The sequence below is a fragment of the Rhinatrema bivittatum genome, chromosome 8 (genome assembly GCF_901001135.1).
Source record: "Rhinatrema bivittatum chromosome 8, aRhiBiv1.1, whole genome shotgun sequence".
NCBI lineage: Eukaryota > Metazoa > Chordata > Amphibia > Gymnophiona > Rhinatrematidae > Rhinatrema > Rhinatrema bivittatum.
This window is the reverse complement of record NC_042622.1, coordinates 238,249,522-238,272,926: the sequence shown is the minus strand read 5'-3', so window position 1 is coordinate 238,272,926 and position 23,405 is coordinate 238,249,522. Positions and strand designations below refer to the sequence as shown.

Sequence of the window (23,405 nt, the reverse complement as noted above, 5' to 3'; positions counted from 1 at the left end):
AGGGATGAGAGGTCTGGTTTAATTTCTCAGAACCTAGAGACTACTAGGTGTGAGGAGGTAGTTCCACCTACAGGCTAAGGATCAGAAGAAAGATCCTATTATGGTCAGCTTGCAAAAAGCATCATAAGAACATGCCATACTGGGTCAGACCAAGGGTCCATCAAGCCCAGCATCCTGTTTCCAACAGTGGCCAATCCAGGCTATAAGAACCTGGCAAGTACCCAAAAACTAAGTCCGTTCCATGTTACTGTTGCTAGTAATAGCAGTGGCTATTTTCTAAGTCAACTTAATTAATAGCAGGTAATGGACTTCTCCTCCAAGAACTTATCCAATCCTTTTTTAAACACAGCTACACTTAACTGCACTAACCACATCCTCTGGCAACAATGTTTTTTCCATCTCCACCTAGCTGTGAAGGAGATGAATAATTTGGAGTGGAGTGCACCAGAGCCTAATTTTAAAGGGGGTCGAACCTTAGCAGGTACGTACCCTATGGATCCTAAAGCTAGAGAAGAGTTACATTGCCAAAGGTGGATGCCCTGGTCTGTTCAGTGATGAAAGGGACCACCATTCCAGTGGAAGGTGGAGCGGCCTTGAAAGATGGAGGAGAAGTCCATTAACGGCTATTAATCAAGTTTACTTAGGGAATAGCAACTGCAATTAAATGCATCAATAGCATGGGATCTTTTAGTGTTTGGGTAATTGCCAGGTTCTTGTGGACTGGTTTGGCCTCTGCTGGAAACAGGATGCTGGGCTTGATGGACCCTTGGTCTGACCCAGCATGGCAATTTCTTATGCCTAGGATCGGAAGATTGAAATGATTCTGAAACAGGTATATGAAGCATGGCCATGAATCTGAAGATCTCCACTTGCTGTTGTATGGTGGCTCAGGTCAGTTGTGTTTGGCCCAGGAGGCTCAGGAAGCACTGGGTGATACTGGCCCTTATTTGGTGCCAGGGCCACATTCCTGGCCGATGCTGCTACGATCTAGCATTTACGGCGGCTCATGGTGTGGCTTCGGTGATTGTGGCTAGATACTTGCTTTGGTAGCGGAACTGGTCCACTGCGACTATTTCAAAATCAAATCTCATGAACTTGCCCTTCAGGGGTCATCTACTGTTTTGGGAAGAGTTGGAAAAAATAGCGAATCGGTGGGGAGTTTCCAAGCTTCTATGGTTGCAGAGGATAAGAAGTCAGTCCCCTGTTTCTCCTATGTAAGAGGTTGGGGTTTTGTGACTGCATTTTCGCCAGTCCAGCTGCTCAGCTAATCAAAGGTCCCAATCATTTGGAAGGTCACAATCCTTTCAAGCAAAGAAGGCTGGTAAAGTTGGAAACTTGTTACAGAACTTCCCCGATCCTCCTGATGAAATGTTGGCAGTCCATCCTCCAGTGCCAGAGATAGGCGGTTGCCTGTCTCAAATTTTATCCATTTACTTCATGGTCCCCAAGGAAGAGGGCTCCTTTCATCCTAGTCTGGATCTGAAAGGAGTCAATCGGCCTCTTTGGGTTACCCACTTGAGAATGGAGGACCTTAAGATCGCTGATCATGGCAGTTTAGATGGCAGAATTCCTCAACCTCATGGAGGCCTATTTACACATTTCAATTTGCAAGCAGCATCGCTGTTTCTTGCATTTTGCAGTACTAGGATGCCATTACCGGTTTCAAGCTTTACTTTTCGGCTTGGTTACAGCACCTAGAACCTTTTCCAAGGTAATGGCAGTCATGCCCTCTGTACTTCGCAGGGAAGGTAACTTAGTCCATCCGTACTTGGATGTCTTGTTAATCAGCACTAAGTTGGATGCAGAGAGCCAAATGATGTCAAACAGGGTAGTTCAGCTTTTGCAACACCTGGGATGAGTGGTGAATTTAGCCAAGAGCAGGCTACAGTCATCTCAGATTCTGGAGTATTATGAGCATCTGGTTAAATACGACTCAGAGCAAGGTATTTCTTCCAGAGCAGCATCTTCAGAAGATTTGGGGACAATTCCTGGCCTTGCAGGTGGCAGTCCATCCGATGGTATGGACATACTTAAAAATGCTGGGCTCTATGGTGGCAATATTAGAGATAGTACCATGGACGAGGGCGCACATGCGCCTTCAAAGGTCTTTGCTGGCCCAGTGGAATCTTCAGTCTCAGGAGTATGGTGTGAGACTGACTTTGCCGCCAAAGGTGAGACAGAAGTTACTTTGGTGGCTAAAGAGGGATCATCTGAGCAAGGGGATGAACTTGAAAGTTCCCGACTGGATAGTGGTTACAACAGATGCAAGCCTCTAGGGCCAGGGAGCTCACTGTCAGGAGCTGGTGACACAGGGGCAGAGGTCTCCTGAGATGTCTTGGTCCGTCAATCATCTGGAAGCCTGGGCGATTTGTCTGGTGTTCTTGGAGTTTGCGGACCAGTTAACCGAAGAGCTGTGATGTCAGACAATGCCACAGCGGTAGCACAGATAAAACATCAAGAAGGAACTTACATAAGAACATAAGATATGCCATACTGGGTCAGACCAAGGGTCCATCAAGCCCAGTATCCCGTCTCCAACAGTGGCCACTCCAAGACACAAGTACCTGGCAAGTACCCAAACATTAAACAGATCCCATGCTACTTATGCCGGCAACACGCAGTGGCTATTCCCTATTGATTTATAGCAGTTTATGGAGTCAACAGATCTCTCTGGAGATGGATATCCTCCTGCCATGGGCAGAGCAGCATCTCCAGGCACTGTCAACCTCCCTTATCACAGGAGTTAACAGTGTTCAGGTGGATTATCTCAGGCATCATGAATTGGTCTCAGGAGAATGGGAGTTGGCGCCCAAGGCCTTTCGTTTCATCGTGGCTCAGTGGGGATGGCCTTTCCTGGATCTGAGGGTGAACTGCAAGAATGAATAGAGCGCTTTTATAGACAGATACAGAGCTTTTATAGCCAGATACAGAAAAGATTGTGGGAGAACGGGTGACTGGTCGCACATTTTACTTTCTGCATCCCGGTGACTGACTAATACCCTCATCAACATGCATTTGCATGTGATGAGTGCTATTGGTTTCAGGGGGTTTGGCTACACATTTTCGAGGCGCTAAACCCTTTACAGTATAAGGGGTAATAGACATGAAGGCTCGGTGCCTGGCGCTGGTGGGAAACGCCTAGAAGACCGAGGTCCAGAGAAGTATGGGGGCTCCTCTCCCCGAGCCCTCTTTGCAGGCAGCTCGATGGAAATTGATGCTGCTGCGGTACTGGTACCTGTCAGGGACGCCCATCAATGTTTCCCTCTGTGCTCGGTCCGGTCTTTCCCCAGCACAGAGGACAATGATGCCGATGTCCTCGATGGAGTCTGTGACAGATGGTCACCATGTCCACGGTGCTCCTGGTGAATCGTCTCCGAGGTCGATGGACCCTCCACGGTCGGTGGCGCTTGAAATGGCGTCGATGGAGCAATATGTTTTAAAGCAAACTGCTCCATTTTGTCAAAATGGTAGGGATATGCATGTCCACCATCTGCTGGACATGGAGAATACTGGCAGGCTAAGGTCACTCTAGGGATATATATATATATATATATATACACTGTGACGTCAGTTTGCTCAGTCTCCATCTGCTAGTGGAGGTGCATAACCCACTTGATTCTGGATTCATCTGACTAGACACTAAGAAATTACTACTTACCTGATAATTTCCCTTCCTCTAGGACAGGCAGGCAGTCCACCATCCCGCCCTGTGCTGCCTTGTTGCAAATCATACTTTTTCTGACTTGTATGGTCCTTGTTAGGTATATTTGTGGTAACAGTACAAGGATGCCAGATAGTTTCTTGATAAGCAGAGATCCTAGTAAGCAGATTCCCTTTGGAGGATAGTTCTATTTATTGTTTTCCTCTGTTATATTAGTTTCTTGATAAGCAGAGATCCTAGTAAGCAGATTCCCTTTGGAGGATAGTTCTATTTACTGTTTTCCTCTGTTATATTAGTTTCATGCTGAGTCCAGTGCTTCAGTTTAAAAAAAAGAAAGAAACAAGTATGTTCTTGCAAACTGATTCTTGGTAAAGTCTGAGTTGGTTTAGTTGTCCACAGTTGGCTTTTAAAGAAAATACTGGCAGGCTGATGTTTGTGCAGGGCTATATAGGAGTGACATCAATGAGTCAGTGATCCCAGTCTCTATCTGCTAAGTTGGAGTGCATAACCCACTAGTGTGGGCTCACTTGCCTGTCCTAGAGGAAAGGAAATTACTAGGTAAGTAGTAATTTCACTTTCTTTCTTCCTCTTGTATCAACATGAGGATGGCAGAGCAGAGATGAAAACAGGAAAAACAGATCTGGCTGGTAGAATGAACCAGGACAATTAAAAGCAAAGTAATCTTCTTTACAAAAATGGATATATATTTGAAGAAAATGGTAAAGATATGCAAACACATTTGGTTTTTGGCTCTTACTCTGATTCACTAAACACATCTGGTAAACAGTCACACAGCCACAAGGGACAAAGCCAAAATATTTCACTGTGTGCGACTGAAACTTCCTTTTAACAGCAAAAGAAATTAAAGCCAACTGGAAGCACACATTTAAATGAAGAACTGGGAAAACAGTGCATAGACAGCAGGTCCAATTTTAAGCTATTATTGGTCTGGAAAGAATTCCGTTTCTACACAGGCAACATAACTTTTTTTAATGAAAGGTGATCAAGCAGAGTTGCTTACCTGTAACAGGTGTTCTCCCAGGACAGCAAGATGTTAGTCCTCACATATGGGTGACATCATCAGATGAAGCCCTGCCACGGAACACTTTTGTCAAAGTTTCTAGAACTTTGACTGGCACACTGAGCATGCCCAGCATGCCCCTAACCCTGCAGCCAGCAGGGGTCCCCCCTTCAGTCTCGTTTGTAGCAAAAATACGAGCGAAAAATAAAATAATAAAACGTAAGTGAACCCAACTCCGTGGGGTGGCGGGCGGGTTTCGTGAGGACTAACATCCTGCTGTACTGGGAGAACACCTGTTACAGGAAAGCAACTCTTTCTCCCAGGACAAGCAGGATGGTAGTCCTCACATATGAGTGAATAGCAAGCTACAGGCCGAGTCATACGAATGAGGCCAAGCAGCACCGAACATGTGCAACAGGCACAACAACTGGGGTGCTGTTGGCAAGGATGAGGCAGCCTGAAATTCACAGCGGGTCGAGGTAGGATGAGTTGGGTTCTTACACTGGAAACAAATTTCTTAGGACTGGCCATAGACGGAATCCTGTCCAGGCAGTAGTGAGCAGCGAAGATGTGGAGAGAGCTCCATGTCGCAGCCTTGCAGATGTCAGCAATCGGTACTGAAAGGTAGTGTGCTACAGATGTTGCCATTGCTCTGAGTGTGCCTTCACTCGCGCCTGTAGTGGAAGGCCTGCTTGCTGGTAACAGAATGCGATGCAGTCTGCCAACTAGTTGGACAGTGTTTGCTTGCCCACAGCATTCCCAAGTTTGTTCTTATCAAAAGAGACAAAGAGTTGGGTGGACTTCCAGCCCAAGGTGTGGAGAGCTCGCTCACCTGGGTGAGCGTGATGTCTTGGAAAGAAAGCAGGCAAGACTACGGACTGATTTAAATGGAAATCAGTTACCACCTTAGGAGGGAATTTAGGGTGAGTGCGGAGAACCACCCGGTCATGGAAGAACCTTGTGTAGGGTGAGTAGGTCACAAGGGCCTGTAACTCACTCACTCTGCGAGCAGATGTGATGGCAACTAGGAAAAGAACTTTACGTGTAAGGTATCTTCGCAGGAGTGCAGGGGCTCAAAAGGAGTGTGCATGAGCCGTGCAAGTAAGACATTGAGGTCCCATGCCACGACCGGTGGCCGTAGAGGAGGCTTAAGCTGTACTAAGCCTCTCATGAAGCGACTCAGCAGGGATTGAACTGTTACCGAGGCATCCCCTATTCCTTGATGGTAAGCAGAGATGGCACTAAGTTGCACTTGGATAGATGATATCTGGAGACCAGATTCCGAGAGGTGCCAGAGAAAATCCAATAGACTCGATGTGGGGCAAGAAAAAGGATCCAAGCCCTTTTGTGTGCACTAAAAGGTAAATCTCTTCCATTTAGAGCGGTAGGATTTCCACATGGAAGGCTTCCGTGAAGCTACTAGGACTTGAGATACATCACTTGAAAGGTTGAGTGGTTGTAGTATCAGCTTTTCAACATCCAGGCCGTCAGAGAGAGGCCCTAAAGTTTCGGGTGGCGTAGCTTTCCGTGATTCTGTGTTATGAGGTTGGGCGACATGCCCAGTTCGAATAGGGTCCTGGACAGAAAAGTCGCGAAGTATGGGAAACCAAATTTGGCACGGCCAGTATGGGGCTATGAGAATCATTAAGCCCCGGTCCTGTTGTAGCTTCACAAGAGCCTTGCTTATTAGCGGAATTGGAGGATATGCATAAAGCAGGCCTTTGTTCCAGGGACAGGCAAAGGCATCCCTGGCTGGTGCATGCCGGTCCCTGCGCAGTGAGTAGAAGCTTTCCACTTTGTGGTTCTGACTGGATGCAAAGAGGTCGATAGTCGAATGACCCCACCGGTGGAAAATTCTGCTCGCAACCGAGGGATTCAGAGACTATTCGTGGGGATGGAAACGTTGGCTGAGGCAGTCTGCCAGTGCATTCTGTGTGCCCGCTAGATAAGTGGCTCGCAGAAGAATGGAATGCGACAGGGCCCAGGCCCAAATCTGTGCCACCTCCTGGCAAAGCAGATAAGAGCCCATGCCCTTCACTCAAAGCTCCAGAAAATTCAGCTTTTGTCCAAGTCCCTTGAGTTTGAAGGCCTTGGACGTGGGCTTCCCAACCTAGGTTGGAGGCATCCGTAGTTAAGGTCATCTGAGGAGCCGGTTGCTGGAAAGGAAGACCCATTTGTAAGTTGGCTTTGTGTGTCCACCAGGCAAGGGACAGACGAAGCTGGCTGGTTATGTGTACCATGGACGACAGCGGCTGAGTAGCTTATTGCCACTGGGATTTCAGAGTCCACTGGGTCACTCTCATGGCAAGGCGTGCCATAGGGGTGACATGGACAGTTGATGCCATGTGGCCGAGCAACCCGAGTAGCTGGCCAGCTGAGGCTCTTCTTCGACGGTGGATAAAGCTGGCAAGGTTGGACAGCGTAATCACACAGTAGTTGGGTAAGAATGCTCTGGACAGTGTCGTGTCTAGGTCTGCTCCTATAAAGGAGAGAAGATGAGACGGTGTCAATTGGGATTTGGGGTAATTTATTAGAAATCCCAATGAGTTTAGAAGCCTTATGGTGAGACCGAGAGAGTCAAGGGCTCCTTGTTTTGTCTGGCTTTTTATGAGCCAGTCGTCCAGGCAGTAATTGCCTAGTCATGACTGCCAGGCACATGGTAAAGACTAGAGGTGTCGAGGCTAGGCCGAATGGTAGTACCATATATTGATAGTGACTGCGGCCCACTACAAGTTGCAAATATTTGTGATGAGGAGGGGAGATTGCAATATGGGTATATGCGTCTTGAAGGTTCAGAGAGCAGAGCTAATCCCCTTGTTAAAGTAGAGCAAGCATGGTGCCCAGGAATACCATCCTGAACTGTTCCTTGCGAAGAAAATTATTCAAGGCAGTGAGGTCCAGAATAGGCCGGAGGCCTCCGGCCTTTTTTGGAATAAAGAAATATCTGGAGTAGAACCCTTTTCTCTGCTGAATCGGTGGAACCGGTTCCACAGCTCTGACCGACAAAAGGGTTGGGAGCTCTGACTAGAGTTTTCCTGTGTGGTCATCCCAACTCCAGGATGGATTGGGTGGGAAGTCCAGGGGTATTTTTGAAAAATTTAGATGGTAACCATGGGTTACGATGGACAGTACCCACTGGTCCATGGTGATTGGATGCCAATTTGTTGCAAAGTGGCACAGGCGGCCCCCCACTGGAATATGGTTGCTGCTCTCTGGGAAAGAATCAAAATCCAGATGCGGGGCCAGCTTCTGGAGCTGGGTGTGGTCTAGATGTTCTAGTTTGACACGAATGTCCCCTCTGAGGTGCCTGAGCCGGTCGTGCATGGGATGCAGCAGGGTAATATCTGTGTGGCCTGTACAATTGTTTCTTGGGTTCTCTATGTGTGGCCCTGTGGGCTACGGAGGGAACATCTGGGGAGACAGTTGACAACTGGGGCAGGGTCTCATGATGGTCCTTTAACTGGGCCACTGCATCCTGGATCTTATCCCCGAACAGGTTGTCTCCGGTACAGGGTAGATCTGCCAGTTTGTCCTGCACTTCCGGGCGTAGGTCTGAGGCCTTAAGCCAGGCCCAACGTCTAGCACTTATGCCCGCTGCCAAGACTCTGGATGTTGTTTCAAAAGAATCATAGGCAGCTCTGACTTCATGTTTACCTGCTTCCATTCCTTTTTGTAGGATGGAGGACAAAGCTTCTTCTTGTTGCTGTGGTAGTGTCTCCGCAATCTCTTGGATTTGTTTCCAGAGATTTCTATTATACTGGGTCATGTATAGTTGATACGCTGCAATTAGCGATATCAACATGTAGCCTTGGAAAATCCTTCACCCCAACGCATCCAATGCTTTCTGTTCCTTACCAGGAGGGGCAGAAGAATGTGGACGCGGTCTTTTAGCCTTTTTCTGAGCTGATTCCACGACTACAAAGTGGTGGGGCAGCTGACGTTTGAAAACCTAGGGCTTGTTGAACCAGGTAGGTAGCATCTGTCTTTTTATTGACTGGGGGTACCGTACCTGGATGTTCCCACAGGTAGTGCATGAGGTCCAAAAGAACTTCATGTACCAGTATTGCCATTATTTCTTTTGGAGCATTTACAAATTGTAAGACCTCCAACATTTTATGGCGAGCATCTTCCTCCGTGAGAGGTCTTCTGGAGGAGATCTTCCCTTTCCTCCGGCAGTGAAGGCTCTGAGAGTAGGTCCTCGGGTGTCAGTGATGAATCATCTGAGGATGCAGCGCCCCGTGGATTATAGGGACTTTCGCCTTCTCCCAGTGGAGCTCCCAATGGAGGGAGCATGTCAAAGCCGAGAGGGCAGGAAGGCATCGATGGAATCGGTGCCGGCATCGAGGGCATCGGGGCAGATGAGGTGCGCTTGGGTACCGGTAGCCCTGATGGCCCTGGCAAGGGCTCCGGCATAGACAGTTCCAGTGGAGGGACGTGGCCAGGAATCGATCCTTCCTCCTCCGAGGAACCCGGTACTGGAATCGGGACCTGCAGAGGCCTTGATGGATGACTCGATGACAGCGTATCGACGAGTGTATTGATGAGTGTATTAAGGCGCTCGAGGAGTGGTGCCACCATCGAGGGAGCCAGTTCCGGGACTGGCGCCGCCGGCGATTGGAAGCCTTGAAAGGCTTTAAGCACTGCCTCTTGGATCATGCGGTCCAATTCCACCCGGGAAGCCGGCATGGGTGGCACGGTGATCGGGGTAGGAGGCAGGCTAGGGGTCACCGGAGCCTCCACGGGGCCCGTGGAGGATCGGTGCCCGGCACCAGTATCGGTGGGGAATGCCTAGGGGTCCCGGGTCCTCTTCGCAGGCGGCTTGATGGAAGTTGATGCCACTGTGATACCGATGCCGGCACCGGTCGGGGATGCCCTTCGGTGCCCAGTGTCAATGTTTCCCGCAGTGCTCGGTCTGGTTTTTCCCCAGCACAGAGGACGATGACGCAGATGTCCTCGATGGAGTCTGTGACGGACGGTCACACCCTGTCCACGGTGCTCCTGGCGAATCGTCTCAGAGTTCGATGGACCCTCCACGGTCGGTGGCGCTTGAAGTGGCGTTGATGGAGCAGTATGTTTTAAAGCAAACAACTGCTCCATTTTGTCCAGGCGAGCGCAATGGCCTTTGGGGGTCATTTGTACACAACTAGGGCATCGACGAACATCGTGCGAGGGGCCTAAGCACAAAACACATACTTCATGCGGGTCTGTTATGGACATGGTCCTCGGACACTCGGGACATTTTCTAAACCCGATCGCCATGTTAAAATTTGGCGGGCGTGCAGTCGGTGACCGTTGGGCACCTAAGCGGTAAGCCTCCGGGAACCAACCGCAAGTACCAGAAAAAACACTTACTGAGTGTCGGAGGGAACGGAGCGCGATGGGGGACCCCGCTGAGGGATTTTTTGAGAAGATAAACTTCAAATAGTTTTTTTTTAGACTTTTTTTTTTATATACCGAAGTATAGCAGTAAGCCTTCACTCCGGTTTACATTTCAACAACTTAATACATATAACACGTTCGTATAATATATATTCAACCAAGAACAAACTACCGGTAGTTACATTTAGGCAAGAAACAATAGTGTGTAAACATGTATGAAGGAGTACGATCTGAATCGGCCTTATGATGTGTGAAGCATATAAAGTTAAGTATATAAAGACATAATATAAATGTAACCTCGCTCAGGTGGTGTGTTAACGAGAGAATTTCAAAGGTGAGGAGAGGTATAGGGATGGAAGGGTTCTCGAGACGTAGTGGGGACAAAATAATTAGGACACAGATAAAGAAAAAAGGGTTAATGAGAAAAGATAATGGGGTGGAAAGATGTTAATAAACGCAGATCTGGGAGGGAAAGTATGATTGCTCATATGTAATTTGTTTATTACATACTAGGAGAATCAAGTTAAATACTCTTCTAGTATTGCTATGAGATGTTTTGATCAGGCCCAATAAATCCAGATAATAAAAGTTCCCAATCTCCTGTGAAGGACCCTTAGCTAGGATTTTCATATCAGAATTGAAAAGCAAATGGGCCTGAATGCTTAACCATCTAATGCATCCGTCCCCTTTATGTATAAAAACTATGGAAGTCTCAATCAAACCTTTCCTTCCTAGCACTGGGGTAACTGAAGATATTAAAATAACTCTTCAACTATAGGAGACAATTCCAGCCAAAGTTCTTTGAAAGAGTCTACCTGAAAGTCATCAGGCCCAAGGCATTTCCCTATTGACAAACTATTGCCTTATCTATTGCCTCTAGGGTAATTAATTTGGCTAAGACCCTGCCTGCTTCTGACAATCTGGGAGGGTTTAAACCATTAAAAAAGAGGACTTCCAGCTCCTGCACTGTTGATGCCACTATTGTCTGATATAAGAATGAAGTATTCTAAGGAGGTTTTCCCCATTTCCAAATTGTTACGCCTTCTCACTTGTCCTCAATCTAATCCCACTAATAGTGGGTCCCAGTTTTTTTTCTTTTTTAACTGCTTTTCAGTGAGGAAAGCTGTGAGAAATTTCTCACAGAGCTCCTAAACCGTGAGGAAACTGCTGCATGGAGAAAAAGAGATGGAAGGGGGACCCTTGCTGGCTGCAGGGTTAGCGGCATGCTGGGCATGCTCAGTGTGCCAAAGTTCTAGAAACTTTGACAAAAGTGTTCCGTGACAGGGCTCCATCTGATAATGTCACCCATATGTGAGGACTATCATCCTTCTTGTCCTAGGAGGATAATAGATTTTCATTCTGAAATCCATCAGGCTTTCAAGGAAAGGATTTTGATCTATTGACTAAACTTAATTTTAAGAGATGAAGATAACTAAAATATAAAAGCCTACTTTAGTTTTTAAAAAAATTACATAGAGAACTATGCTAAAAACCAATAAGAGCCAAGCCCCCTAAAAACCAATACATAGGTGTATCAGAAACAGGAGAATCTCAAATTTGTCTCAATCACAGAATTACTGAAAATACATTTATTCTAGTATTATAAAGTGGGAAACCACTAAAATCACACAAAAAAAACCAAACACTTAAAAATGCCCTGTGCATTTCACAAACTTTGGCAGCATCCTGATAATTAGTCTAAACACTTACCCTAAAAAAAAAAAGGCTGATTTTTAAGTGTAACAGAATTAATAAAAAGGTGTGCAACTGCTTCCAGTCTATCATTTTGGGTTTAATATTAAATCAAATGTAAGAATTCCTTAAGACAAACTCCAATTTGTACAAGACACTGAAAATTTTGCTAATTTACACAGGATAAGGAAAGAAATATGGGGCGTTTTCTTTTTTTTGTTGTGTTCCTGCGATGGTTATTCCGGAGGTGGTGTATCCGGACCTTCCCGCTTCACTAGAACAAAAGGAGAACAAAGAGTCAGTATTAGCAGCTAGTTTCAAAGGTCACAGAGTCAACTGGATTCACTTGACCAAAACATTTATTTTTATGAGATCTTCCTATCAAGGTAATGATATAAAATGATATCTAAACGTTGATTTAGCTTTCTATGCATTTACATAACGTGCTTAGATACATGTATTATATACGTTAGCCAAATGGTTAACATAATCCCAAGCACATCCTGCTTCTGCCACTGCTATTTGCTGTGACTTTGGCCTAGTCACATTACCTCCTGCTGCCTCAGATGCCCAGTTAAATTGTAAGCTCTTCAGAATAGGGATTCATTGTATCTCTATGTAACTTTTTAGATGCTGCCTTGAATTAGGCAACATAAATGCTGAAATAATTTGATATATTTCTCTGCAAAGACACCCTTAATGTGAAATAAATGTATTGGCTTATTACATATATAAAGGTTTATAATATAACAGCAGAAAGCAGAGTTGCTTACCTGTAACAGGTGTTCTCCAAAGACAGCAAGATGTCCGTCCTCACACATGGGTAACATAATCAGAAGGAGCCTGGCAAGGAAAACTTGTATCAAAGTTTCTAAAACTTTGACTGAGCCTCATTGAGCATGCTCAGGCATGCATCATACCACGTGTCCATGCCATGCGGGGTCCCCTCCAGTTTTATAATATAGAATTCAAGAGGATAAAACAATAAAGGAGAGGAAACCCACGTAGTGGAAACCCAACTACATGGGATAGTGGGTGGGTTTCGTGAACACTTACATCCTGCTGTCCTCTGAGAACACCTGTTATAGATAATCAACTCTGCTTTCTCCGAGGACAAGCAGAATAGCAGTCCTCACACATGAGTGAATCCCTAGCTACAAACTGCGCCCCCCCCCCCAAACACAAAAGGAGACCAAGAAAACACAAGTGCCAACATGCACAATACCCAGTTTCCTTAGCGTTTGGGTAGGTTAATCCCAACAAGTGGGTTGTGTACTTATGCCAGCAAATGGCGACAGAGCAAAAACTGAGTGGAGTAGCTTAGTGGTTAGAGCAGTGGGCTACCAACCAGGGAAACCAAGGTTCAAATCCCACTGCTGCTCCTTGTGACTTTGGCAAGTCACTTTACCCTCCGTTGCCTCAGGTACAAAACTAGATTGTAAGCCCTCTGGGGATAGTGAAATATCTACAGTTCCTGAATATAATCCATTTTGAAGTGCCAAAAAGTGGAATATAAATATCCAAATTAAATAAAATAAATAGTCCTTCACCCAACATCAACCTGCCAATATTTTCCAGCAGATGGTGGAAATGCATTGCCTGCGATTAAAAAAAAAAAGTTGGAAAGATGTCATCGATGTAGTACGCTTGCCTCCTGAGGTGATACCTTGCGGTCCCTCCTTCAGTAGAGTGCCTTGACTGGCATGGGTCTAAATTTCAATTAGCGGTTGCAGACCGAGAGAGGCTCGACGGTGAAGGCTTTAGCCCTCTCCCCTCATAGCCAGACCCATTCCTGCTCTCAACCAGGGAGGGCTGAGCTCAGGTAAAAGTTTTTAACTTTTTTTTTTTTAATAAAGTTAACTACAGGAAAACAGTAGGAAAAGGATCTGTTTCCTTGGCCTTCGGCTGTCCTACTCACGACTCTGGGGAGTTCTGTGAGATGAGGAGAGTGCAGGCTCGGTGAGTTGAGCAGCCGTTTGGCTAGGCCCCACTTGCAGGCTTCTCGTATTTTGGCGCGCGGAAGGCCACGGGGTTGTTTTGCACACTTTTTTGCTGCAGTCAGCGCGCATTTGTGCATCCATGTACATGCCCATTCTCGTTTGTGCGTGCAATTGGACATTCTTCCTTCTGGACACACATCTTGTGCGCCCAGTTTAGGTATCTGCCCTGGGCATCCAGTTTGTGTATCCAGTGGGACGAGCAACCTAGGCACATGGACTTGAATGCACATTTTTTGTGCATCCATATTAGGCACGCTTGTACATGCGGGAAATAAATAAATAGGCGTGAGCCTCCTTCGGGCTGTGCGCTAATAGCATGGTGCCCACAGGAAAGAAATCTAAGCGCCTATTTATCTGTGCTGCCTGCCATATCAGAGCCATTCAGCCGGAGCTTTCTTTAAGCCTGTGTCAATGCTGCCTGGATGCTCAGGGAGATTTGCCTCCTTCCAATTTTGCAGACAATAATCAATCTCCTCAGTCTGAGGGAAGTGGGACCGAGGGAGGTGTCTCCTCCAGATTGGTCCATGGGTTGAGTTCTCAGGGGACACTGGCTCGCACAACATCAGGTTCGGGGCTATGGGGCCTGGAATGGACACAGCCACCTTTTCCTGGATAGAATTCTTCCAGGGTTTGCAAACATTTTTACAGGGACAGTATGCTGAAGCGGCAGTTCCTTCTAAGATAGGTCTAAGCACTCGAAGTGCTCCTCAGACTGTCTCCATGGTCAAGCGTGGGGGCTCTCCTCGTGAGGAAGGGGATATTCCCCCAGATTTAGAGCCATATAGAACTCTTCTATGTTTCTTTCAGAGAGATGAGTTGCTGGGTCTGATATCTCAGTCCCTGAAGACCCTCGGAGTGGCTGGGCTGCAAAAGAAGAATCCTATTTTGGTCACCCTGCTCAAGGCTCCTTGTTTCTTTTCCCGCTTGGATGCAATCCAGGAGTTGATTGATCTGGAATGGAATGCACCAGAAGTATCCTTTAAAGGAGGATGTGTCTTAGCGGGTTTATACCCCTTGAATCCACAGTCCAAATGCCTTGGTGCGTTCTGCCATGAAGCGTACCACCATCCCAGAAGGAGGAGGTGCATCTCTGAAGGATACTCAGGATAGGAGGATTGAGACTATCCTGAAGCATACCTTTGAGGCAGTGACAATGAACTTGCAAATTGCTTCTTGTTGCGCCTTGGTAGTTCAGGCTACCTTGCGGCTTTGTCAAGGGTCTGGTGGCACTGGGTCCAATTTAGGATGTATCGTGGAACCAGGGGCCGCCTTCTTGGCTGATACAGGCTGTGGCTTGGTACACATAGCCGCCAGAGATGCTGTTTCGGTTATTGCAGCCAGGTGACAGCTGAGGCTGTGCAACTGGTCCGCAGATACTATTTCAAAGTCCAATCTGACTAAACTGCCTTTCAAAGGCTCGTTTTTGTTTGGCAATGAATTGGAAAAAATGGCAAGTAAATGGGGAGAGACCCAGGTCTCGCATTTGCCGGATGATAAGAAGCCAGTTTCCCAGACTTCTCGGGCTAGTGGCTGCTCTCGAGACTACTAGTTTTTCGGACTTATAAGGGAAGTTCTTCCCAGAGATCTCGTCCCATCCGCAGATCTCTGTCCTTTTACCCCCGAGGTGTTCAAAAGGATATGGGCTCCAAGGCAGAGCCCCTCAGTCTTCCCAATGAAGGTTTGCAGGCTCACCTGGTGGTACGAAAGATAGGTGGTTATCTATCCTGGTTTTATCACAGGTAGGCCCATATTACTTCGGTTCAATGGGTTCTCAAAGTGGTTCGGAATGGCTATGCTCTAGAATTTCTTTGCGTTCATCTGGATGCTTTCTTGGTCTCTCCATGCAACCCCCTTCAGAAGAGGATAGAAGTGGAAGCGAAATTACAACGGCTGTTGATTCTGAAAGCGGTGATCCCCGTTCCCGAGTCACAGGGAAATACGGGCCAATGTTCCATTTGGTTCATTGTGCTCAAGAAGGAAGGGTCATTTTGGCCCATACTGGATCTCAAGGGCATCAATTGACATCTACGAGTCACGCATTTCAGGATGAAAATTGTGCACTCTATAATGGTGGTTCAAGCAGGGGAGTACCTCATGTCTGGATCTGATGGAGGCGTATCTGCATATTCCCATCCGGTAGGAACATCAGCGGTTCCTCCAATTTGCCATTCTGAATCATCATTACCAGTTTCAGGCCTTGCCTTTCAGACTAGCCACAGCGCTCAGGACCTTTTCTAAGGTCATGATAGTGGCAGCAGCATCCCTTTGCAAAGACGGCATTCTAGTTCACCCCTATCTGGATTACTGGTTTTGAGCGAAGACATTGGAAGAGAGTCTTCTCGCTTCCCACAGGGTCGTTTCCTTGCTACAGGAAGTAGGCTGAGTGGTTAATCTGGCCAAGAGCAATTTGCAGCCATCTCAGATCCTAGAGTATCTTGGGGTTCAATTCAATACAAAGCAGGGCAGAGTGTTTCTGCCGGATTCTCGGATCCTCTCGTTGATGCTGCAAGAGCAATCCCTGCAGAACTCTGTTTGTCCGACCGTGTGGTCTTATCTACAGGTCTGGGGTTGATGGCTGCCACGTCAGATGTGGTTCCCTGGGTGAGGGGACATATTTGCCCTTTTCAGTGCACCTTGCTCTCCTGATGGAGTCCGCAGTTGCAGAAATATCTGGTGAGACTTCTCCTTCTGTTAGAAGTGAAATCCCAGTTGAACAGGTAGTTATACGTGGACCATCTCAGGAAGGGAATTTCCCTGACACCAGATTGGTTGGTACTCGACAGATGCGAGTCTCCAGTGCTGAGGATTCACTATCAGCATTTGGTGGTACAAGGGTGCTGGAATGCAGTGGAGCGGCAGTGAAACATCAACAGACTGGAGGCTCGAGCAATTCGGTTGGCGTGCCTGTGGTTCTCCGAGTGGCCAGATGTTCGAGTGGTCCGGATAATGTCTGACAATGCGACAACGGTGGCATACATCAATTATCAGAGTGGAACCAAGAGTCAACAGGTATCAGAGGAAACAGATGCACTCATGGTATGGGCAGACCATATCTGCCTCTCACATTGCCGGACAAGACAATATCAGAGCTGATTTCCTCAGCAGAAGAAGTTTGGACCCAGGAGAATGGGAGTTGGCGGACGAGGCCTTTCAGCTCCAGGTGGACTGCTGGAGCCTACAGGATCTAGACCTGTTGGCGAACTTCAACAAGTTCCATGTTTCTTCAGTTGCAAGCGAGACCCAAAAGTGATGGGCATAGACGCTTTTATTCAGGAGTGGCCACATGGCGCTCTGCTGTAGGCGGACTGGTACAAAAGATTTTAAGTCAAACCAACACCGTCCTGTTAGTGGCTGCAGATTTGGCTCAAGGCCATGGTACGCCAATCTCCAGAGACTTCTGGTGGGCAGTCCCCTCTGGCTACTGTCTGACAGATCTGTTACATCAGGGGCCCATTCTGCACGAGGATCCAGGTCGGTTGTGTCTTATGGTTTGGCCATTGAAAGGGCTTGACTGTTGAAGCACGGTTATTCACCTTCTGTAATTTCTACTCTTCTTTGGGTCTAGAAATTTTCTACTTCACTAGCTTATGTTAGACTTTGGAGGATCTTTGAGGTCTGGTATTCTGAGCAAGGTACTCAACTGCTCAAGGTGGATATTCCTTTGATTTTGGAATTTTTACAGGATGGCTTGCTTAAGGGTTTGGCCCTTAATACCTTGAAGGTTCAAGTTGCAGCACTGGCTAGTTACAGGGAAGAGTCAATAGAGGGCCTTTGTCTTCCTATTCAGACATGTCCCATTTTTTGCAGGGAATTAAACATCTTCATTCCACAGTGCAGCTTCTGGTGCCTTTGTGGGATCTTAACTTGGTCCTCGAGTTCTTGGCATGTCCAGCTTTTCGACCGCTGAGTACTCTTTCCTTGCGGCTGCTTCCTTTGAAGATTGCTACCAGAAAAACTCTGTTCAGCTTGTCATGTCTCTGAACTTCAGGCTCTTTCCTGCCGTGAGCCTTTTCTCCGTATGACTTCGGGTACAGTTCACCTTCGAACTGTGCCCTCCTTTTTACCAAAAGTGGTTTTGGTCTTTCATTTGAACCAGACCATTTCTCTGCCTGCCTTGGACAGGGACAGAGATGAAGCTAAGTACTGCCTTTTTTGTTCCTTGGATGTCAAACGTCATCTACTGAACTACTTGGAAGTGACTAAGACTGGAAGTCTTATCGTCTGTTTGTGCTCCATGGTGGAGGTAAGTAGGAAGCATCAACGATGCGGGCAACGATTGCCTGCTGGGTTAAAGGAGGTCATTATGCCAGCCTATGTGGCTGCTGAGGTTGCCTTACCGAAGCAGATTAGACTGCATTCTATGAGGTATCGTGGGCATAGCTTCGTTTATTGTTGCCTGCTGAAATTTGCCGAGCTCCAGCATGGTCATGCTTGCAACCTTCTCCAAACATTTCTGCTTGGATGTTAGGGCTAGGGAGTATGCCGCTTTTGCATGAGCGGTTCTAGCTGGGCTACTGGTAGCCTCCCACCCTTTTCAGGATTAGCTTTTGTACATACCAGTTGTTGGGATTGACCTACCAGAACTCTAAGGAAGGAGAAATTACTACTTAACTGATAACTTCCTTTCCTTTAGTGTAGGGTAGGTCAATCCCAGCCTTGCCCTCAGCTGCCGGATTTGGATTTTGTGGTTAGCCTTCTTAGGGTGAGTGATGCAGAGTATGACTCCTGCTCATTATTGATAACTGTTGTGGCTTCTCTAGCTCTTAGTTTGCTAGGTATGTTCATTCTTTTAGCTGAGCTCAGTGTTCCGGTTGGTTGAGAAACACGAATGGCTGCCTGTTGCTAATAACGTTCATGTTAAATCAGGTTTGTCCACGGTTTGGCTTTTCCAGAGAATACTGGTGGGCTGATGTCGGGGTGGAACTATATAGCAGTGACATCAACTTTTGCTCGGTCTCCATCTGCTAGCAGAGGTGCATAACCCACTTGTTGGGATTGACCTACCCTTCACTAAAGGAAAGGAAATTATCAAGAAATGAAATTACTTACCTGATAATTTTGTTTTCCTTAGTGTAGACAGATGGATTCAGGACCAATGGGCTATATGCTCCCCTGCTAGCAGATGGAGACAGAGTCAGGCTTCAGAGCTGACATCACCTTAGATATACCCCTGCAGTGACCTCAGAATTCTCTTCAAAAGCCATTGTGGAAATACTATTGAAAAAACTTGATTAAAAATGGATAACTGTAATTGTACTCAACCAAACAAACGCTGAATCCCAGCAAGATTATAGATACCCTGATCTAGGGATTGGGCGACGGCTTGTCCGTAACCTCTTGGAATCGATATTCATTTCTTGGACAATTTCTTGGCACCATTCTTGGGCAGCCTTGGGCGGGATGCTGAGTCCATCTGTCTACACTGAGGAAAACAAAATCATCAGATAAGTAATTTCTCCATTTCCTAATGTGTAGCCAGATGGACTAAGGACCAATGAGATGTACAAAAGCTACTCCCGAACGGAGTGGGAGGCTGCCTGCGGTCCGGTTAGCACTGCCCTTGCAAAGGTTGCGTCCTCTTGGGCCTGAACATCCAGGCGATAGAACCTGGAGGTGTGTAAGAAGGACCACGTCGCCGCTTGGCAGATGTCGATGGGAGACACCAGTCTACTTCCGCCCAGGATACTGCCCGAGCCCTAGTGGAATTGAGCAACCTGAAAGGGTAATGGCTTTCCTGCTTCTACACAGGCTCCCATGACCACCTCCTTGATCCAGCGAGTTCCACCTCCTTGATCCAGCGAGTTATGGTAGGCCGCAAAGCTGGTTTGCCCTGTCTCCTTCCACCATGAAGAACAAACAAGTGGTCTGTCTTGCGTACCGTTCTGAAACTTCCTGATACCGCGCCAAATGCCTACTGACATGTAAATGGCAGAGCAGGTGATATTTCTCTGTGACCTTGTGACTATCTAGGGATGACAACAAAATGGACTGGTTCAAATGAAACTCCGAGACTACCTTAGGCAAGAAGGATGGAATGGTATGAAGTTGTAATGCTCCTGGAGTCATCCAAAGGAACTGTTCCCAACACAACAATGCCTGTAGTTCAGAAATGCAACAACCCGAGCATAATGCCACCAGGAACACCATTTTCAGGGTTAACAAGCATAAGGAAAGATGCACAGCGGTCGAAAGGAGGGCCCTGCCAAAAACTCCAATACTAGATTAAGATTCCACAAGGTAACCAGTCACCATAGGGGTGGCCGGAGGTGCTTTACCCCTTTTAGAAAATGGGCTGTGTCCGGATGAGCAGACAGGTGAGTTCCGTTCACCTGAAACAGGAAAGAGCCACTACCTGGACCGTCAAGGAGTTAAGGGCCAACCCTTTATTCAAGCTGTCCTATAAAAATTCCAGAACCAGTGGGATTTTGATCATCTGAGGGGTAACAATGCATTTCTCGCACCAAGCCTAAAATACTCTCCAGACCCACACATCCGCTAAGGATGTAGAGAACTTCCTCGCATGGAGCAAGGTGGTAATTACTGCTGCCGAATATCCACACAACATCAGGCGAGCCCTCTCAAGGGCCAAACCGAAAGACAGAATAGAGTCAGATCTTCGTGAAGGACCGGACCTTGCTGGAGCAGATCCCTGTGTGGTGGGAGGCAGCTTGAACAAAAACAACAGGGCCTAGGCGGGAACAGAGTTGGGTTCTACACCTCAAACAAGTTCCGAAGGACAGAGTGGCCAAATCCACTGTCACTTTGGCCATCCGTATCCAAACAATGTGATGTGAATGTGTGGAGAGAACTCCATGTCACAGCTCTGTAGATCTCCTCCATGGGAACTGTTTGCAAGTGGGCCACCATCGCTGCCATGGCTCTAACAGAATGAGCCTTGACATGGCTCCCAAGATACAATCCCGCTTGGGTATATAACAAAAGGAGATGTAGTCCGCTAGCCCACAGGTGCTCAAACCGGTCCTCCAGGCCCCCCAGCCAGTCAGGTTTTCAGCATATCCCTACAGAATATGCATGAGATTTATTTGCATGCACTACCTCCTATGTATGAATATTTCTCATACTTATTCATTAGGGATATCTTGAAAATCTGACTGGCTGGGGGGACCCATACGACAGGTTTAAGCACCCCTGTGCGCTAGCCAATTAACATATGTTTTCAACACCAATACCCAACTTATTCCTATCAACAGATACAAAAAGTTGGGTGGACTGTCTATGGGCTTCTGTCTGCTACAGATAGAAGGCTAAGGCTCTTTTGCAGACCAAACTGTGTAGTTCTTGTTCGCCTTGGTGCAATTGGGGCCTGGGAAAGAATGCTGGCAGGACAATGGACTGGTTAAAATAGAAGTCCAACACCACCGTTGGCAGGATCTTAGGGTGCGTACATAAGACCACCCTGTCATGAAAAACTTAGTATATTTATTTATGAGCTTTTATATACCGATAACCGTTTGCACATTGTATCGGTTTACAAGGAACATTGCGATTAAATAGTGTAGCATAACAATTACATAGAACAATTTGTAGCATATAGGGTTAACAGATATATAATTTTGGTTGATAAGACACTAAAGTCTGTTCCTCATTGACCCTGCGTGCTGAAGTGGCCGCCACCAAAAATATGACCTTCCAGGTCAAGTACTTTAGGTCACAGGAGCACAGAGGCTCAAAGGAAGCTTTTATCAACTGAGCTAACACCACATTGAGGTCCAAAGACACAGTGGGAATCCTTAGGGGCATGCCTGCATGAAATGTACAACTAACAATAGGCTGTACAGAGATTGGTGTACCATCTACACTACAATGGTATGCGCCAATTACACTTAGGTGAACTCTACCGGAGTTGGTCTTCAAGCCAACTTGCAATAGGTCTAGAAGCAGTTTTTGGGGGGAGCAATAGAAAGGATCCAGGGCCTAGGGCCTTCTGCTCACATCACATGGAAAACCACCTCTACTTCAGTCCATAGGACTTTCTAGTGGAAGGCTTTCTGGAAGCCACCATAATCTGAGATATATCTTTCGAGAGATTGAGTGGGGTTACAATATTAATCTCTCAACATCCAGGCTGTGAGCGGCAGGGCCTAGATGATGATGCAACCTGCCTCGATCCTGTGTGAACTCCCCAGCCTGATTGGTTTCCAGATGGACATCTCCCCGAGGAGTGGAAACTAGATCTGTCTCAGCCAATGAGGGGCTATGGAATCATAGCACCATGCTGTGGGAAAGGGCCTATGACCAGATATGGACTGCTTCCTGGCACAAGAGATACGATTCTGTACCTCCCTGCTTGACAACATACTACATTGTCACTTGTTTGTCAGTTTGGATCAGGACAATTCTGTTAGACAGCTGATCTCTGAAAGCCTATAGCATGTACCTGTTTGCCCAGAGCTCCAGGAAGATGTTGTGATAAAGACGTTCCTGGGCGGACCATAGACCCTGACTGCTAAGCCCATCTACATAAGCTCCCCAACCCAGAGTGGACGCATCCATAGTTAGAATAATTTGGGTAGGAGGACAGTGAAAGGAGATCCCCCGTTCCAGATTTGAAATTACTCGCTACCAAGTCAAAGAGTCCCAGAGAGATGAAGTTGCTCGAATGCAATTCTGGAGGCTCTGCATTGTCTGAAGCCACCGTGACCTCAGGGTCCATTAGGCCTTTCGCATGTGTAAACATGCCAAGTGAGTGACATGAACCGTCGTGGCCATATGGCCCAACAGCCTCAACATGTGCGAAGCTGACGCCTACTGGCACTGTTGCATTCCCGCCACGATGGTCATCAGGTTGATGGCCCTTTTTTGATGCAGGAAGGCCTTAGCCTGAGCCGTATCTAGCAGAACAGGGAGGAGGAATAGCCTAGTGGTGTGATAGCTGCTCTCCATTTCCTAAGATGATAATGTTTAAGGGAGGAAGAATATGATAATGTATAAGGGAGGAGGAATAGCCTAGTGGTTAGAGCAGTGGGCTAGGAGACCAGGGTTTGAGTCCCGCTGTCACTCCTTGTGACCTTGGGCAAGTCACTTTACCCTCCATTGCCTCAGGTACAAAACTTAGATTGTAAGCCCTCTGGGGATAGGGAAATACCTACAGTACCTGAATGTAAACCGATGTGATATCTCAGATCGAATGTCGGTACATTAAATAAATAAATAAATAGACAGACCTCCAAAAAAGTCTAATTGAGGTGATGGGCTGAGATGAGACATGGAATAGTTGATAAACCCTACTGTCTCCAGCACCTGGATTGTTGAGCACATGGACCTTGTTGGCCCACACCTGAAATGTGCTTTTGACCAGCCAATCATCCAGATATCGGAAAACAAACTCCCAGCCTGCGAATGTGCGCCACCACCCTGGCCAGGCATTTCATAAAGACACATGGGGTTGACGCAAGCCCAAACAGCAGTATGTGATACTGGATGTGCTGTTTTCTCACCACAAATCGGAGATACTTCCGGTGACTTGGGAAGATCTTGATATGGATGTAGGTTTCTTTCAGATCCAGGGAACAAAGCCAGTCCCCTTTTTACAAGAAAGGGATCAGGATACCCAGGAAACCGGGAAACTATCTTGAACTTTTCTCTTTTGATGAATTTTTTCAAGGCCCTTAGGTCTTGGATGGGACAGAGT

At 46.9% G+C, this 23,405-nt stretch overlaps 1 protein-coding gene across 1 annotated transcript in view; it reads right to left on the bottom strand.

The window, feature by feature from the left end:
- Window positions 1-10,046: 10,046 nt before the first annotated feature.
- CHERP (calcium homeostasis endoplasmic reticulum protein) overlaps window positions 10,047-23,405 on the bottom strand; it is a 230,184-nt gene continuing 216,825 nt past the window's right edge. The window contains 1 exon segment of the mRNA XM_029614207.1: window positions 10,047-12,027. Coding sequence (XP_029470067.1) covers window positions 11,990-12,027 — 38 coding nt within the window. The 3' untranslated portion in view covers window positions 10,047-11,989.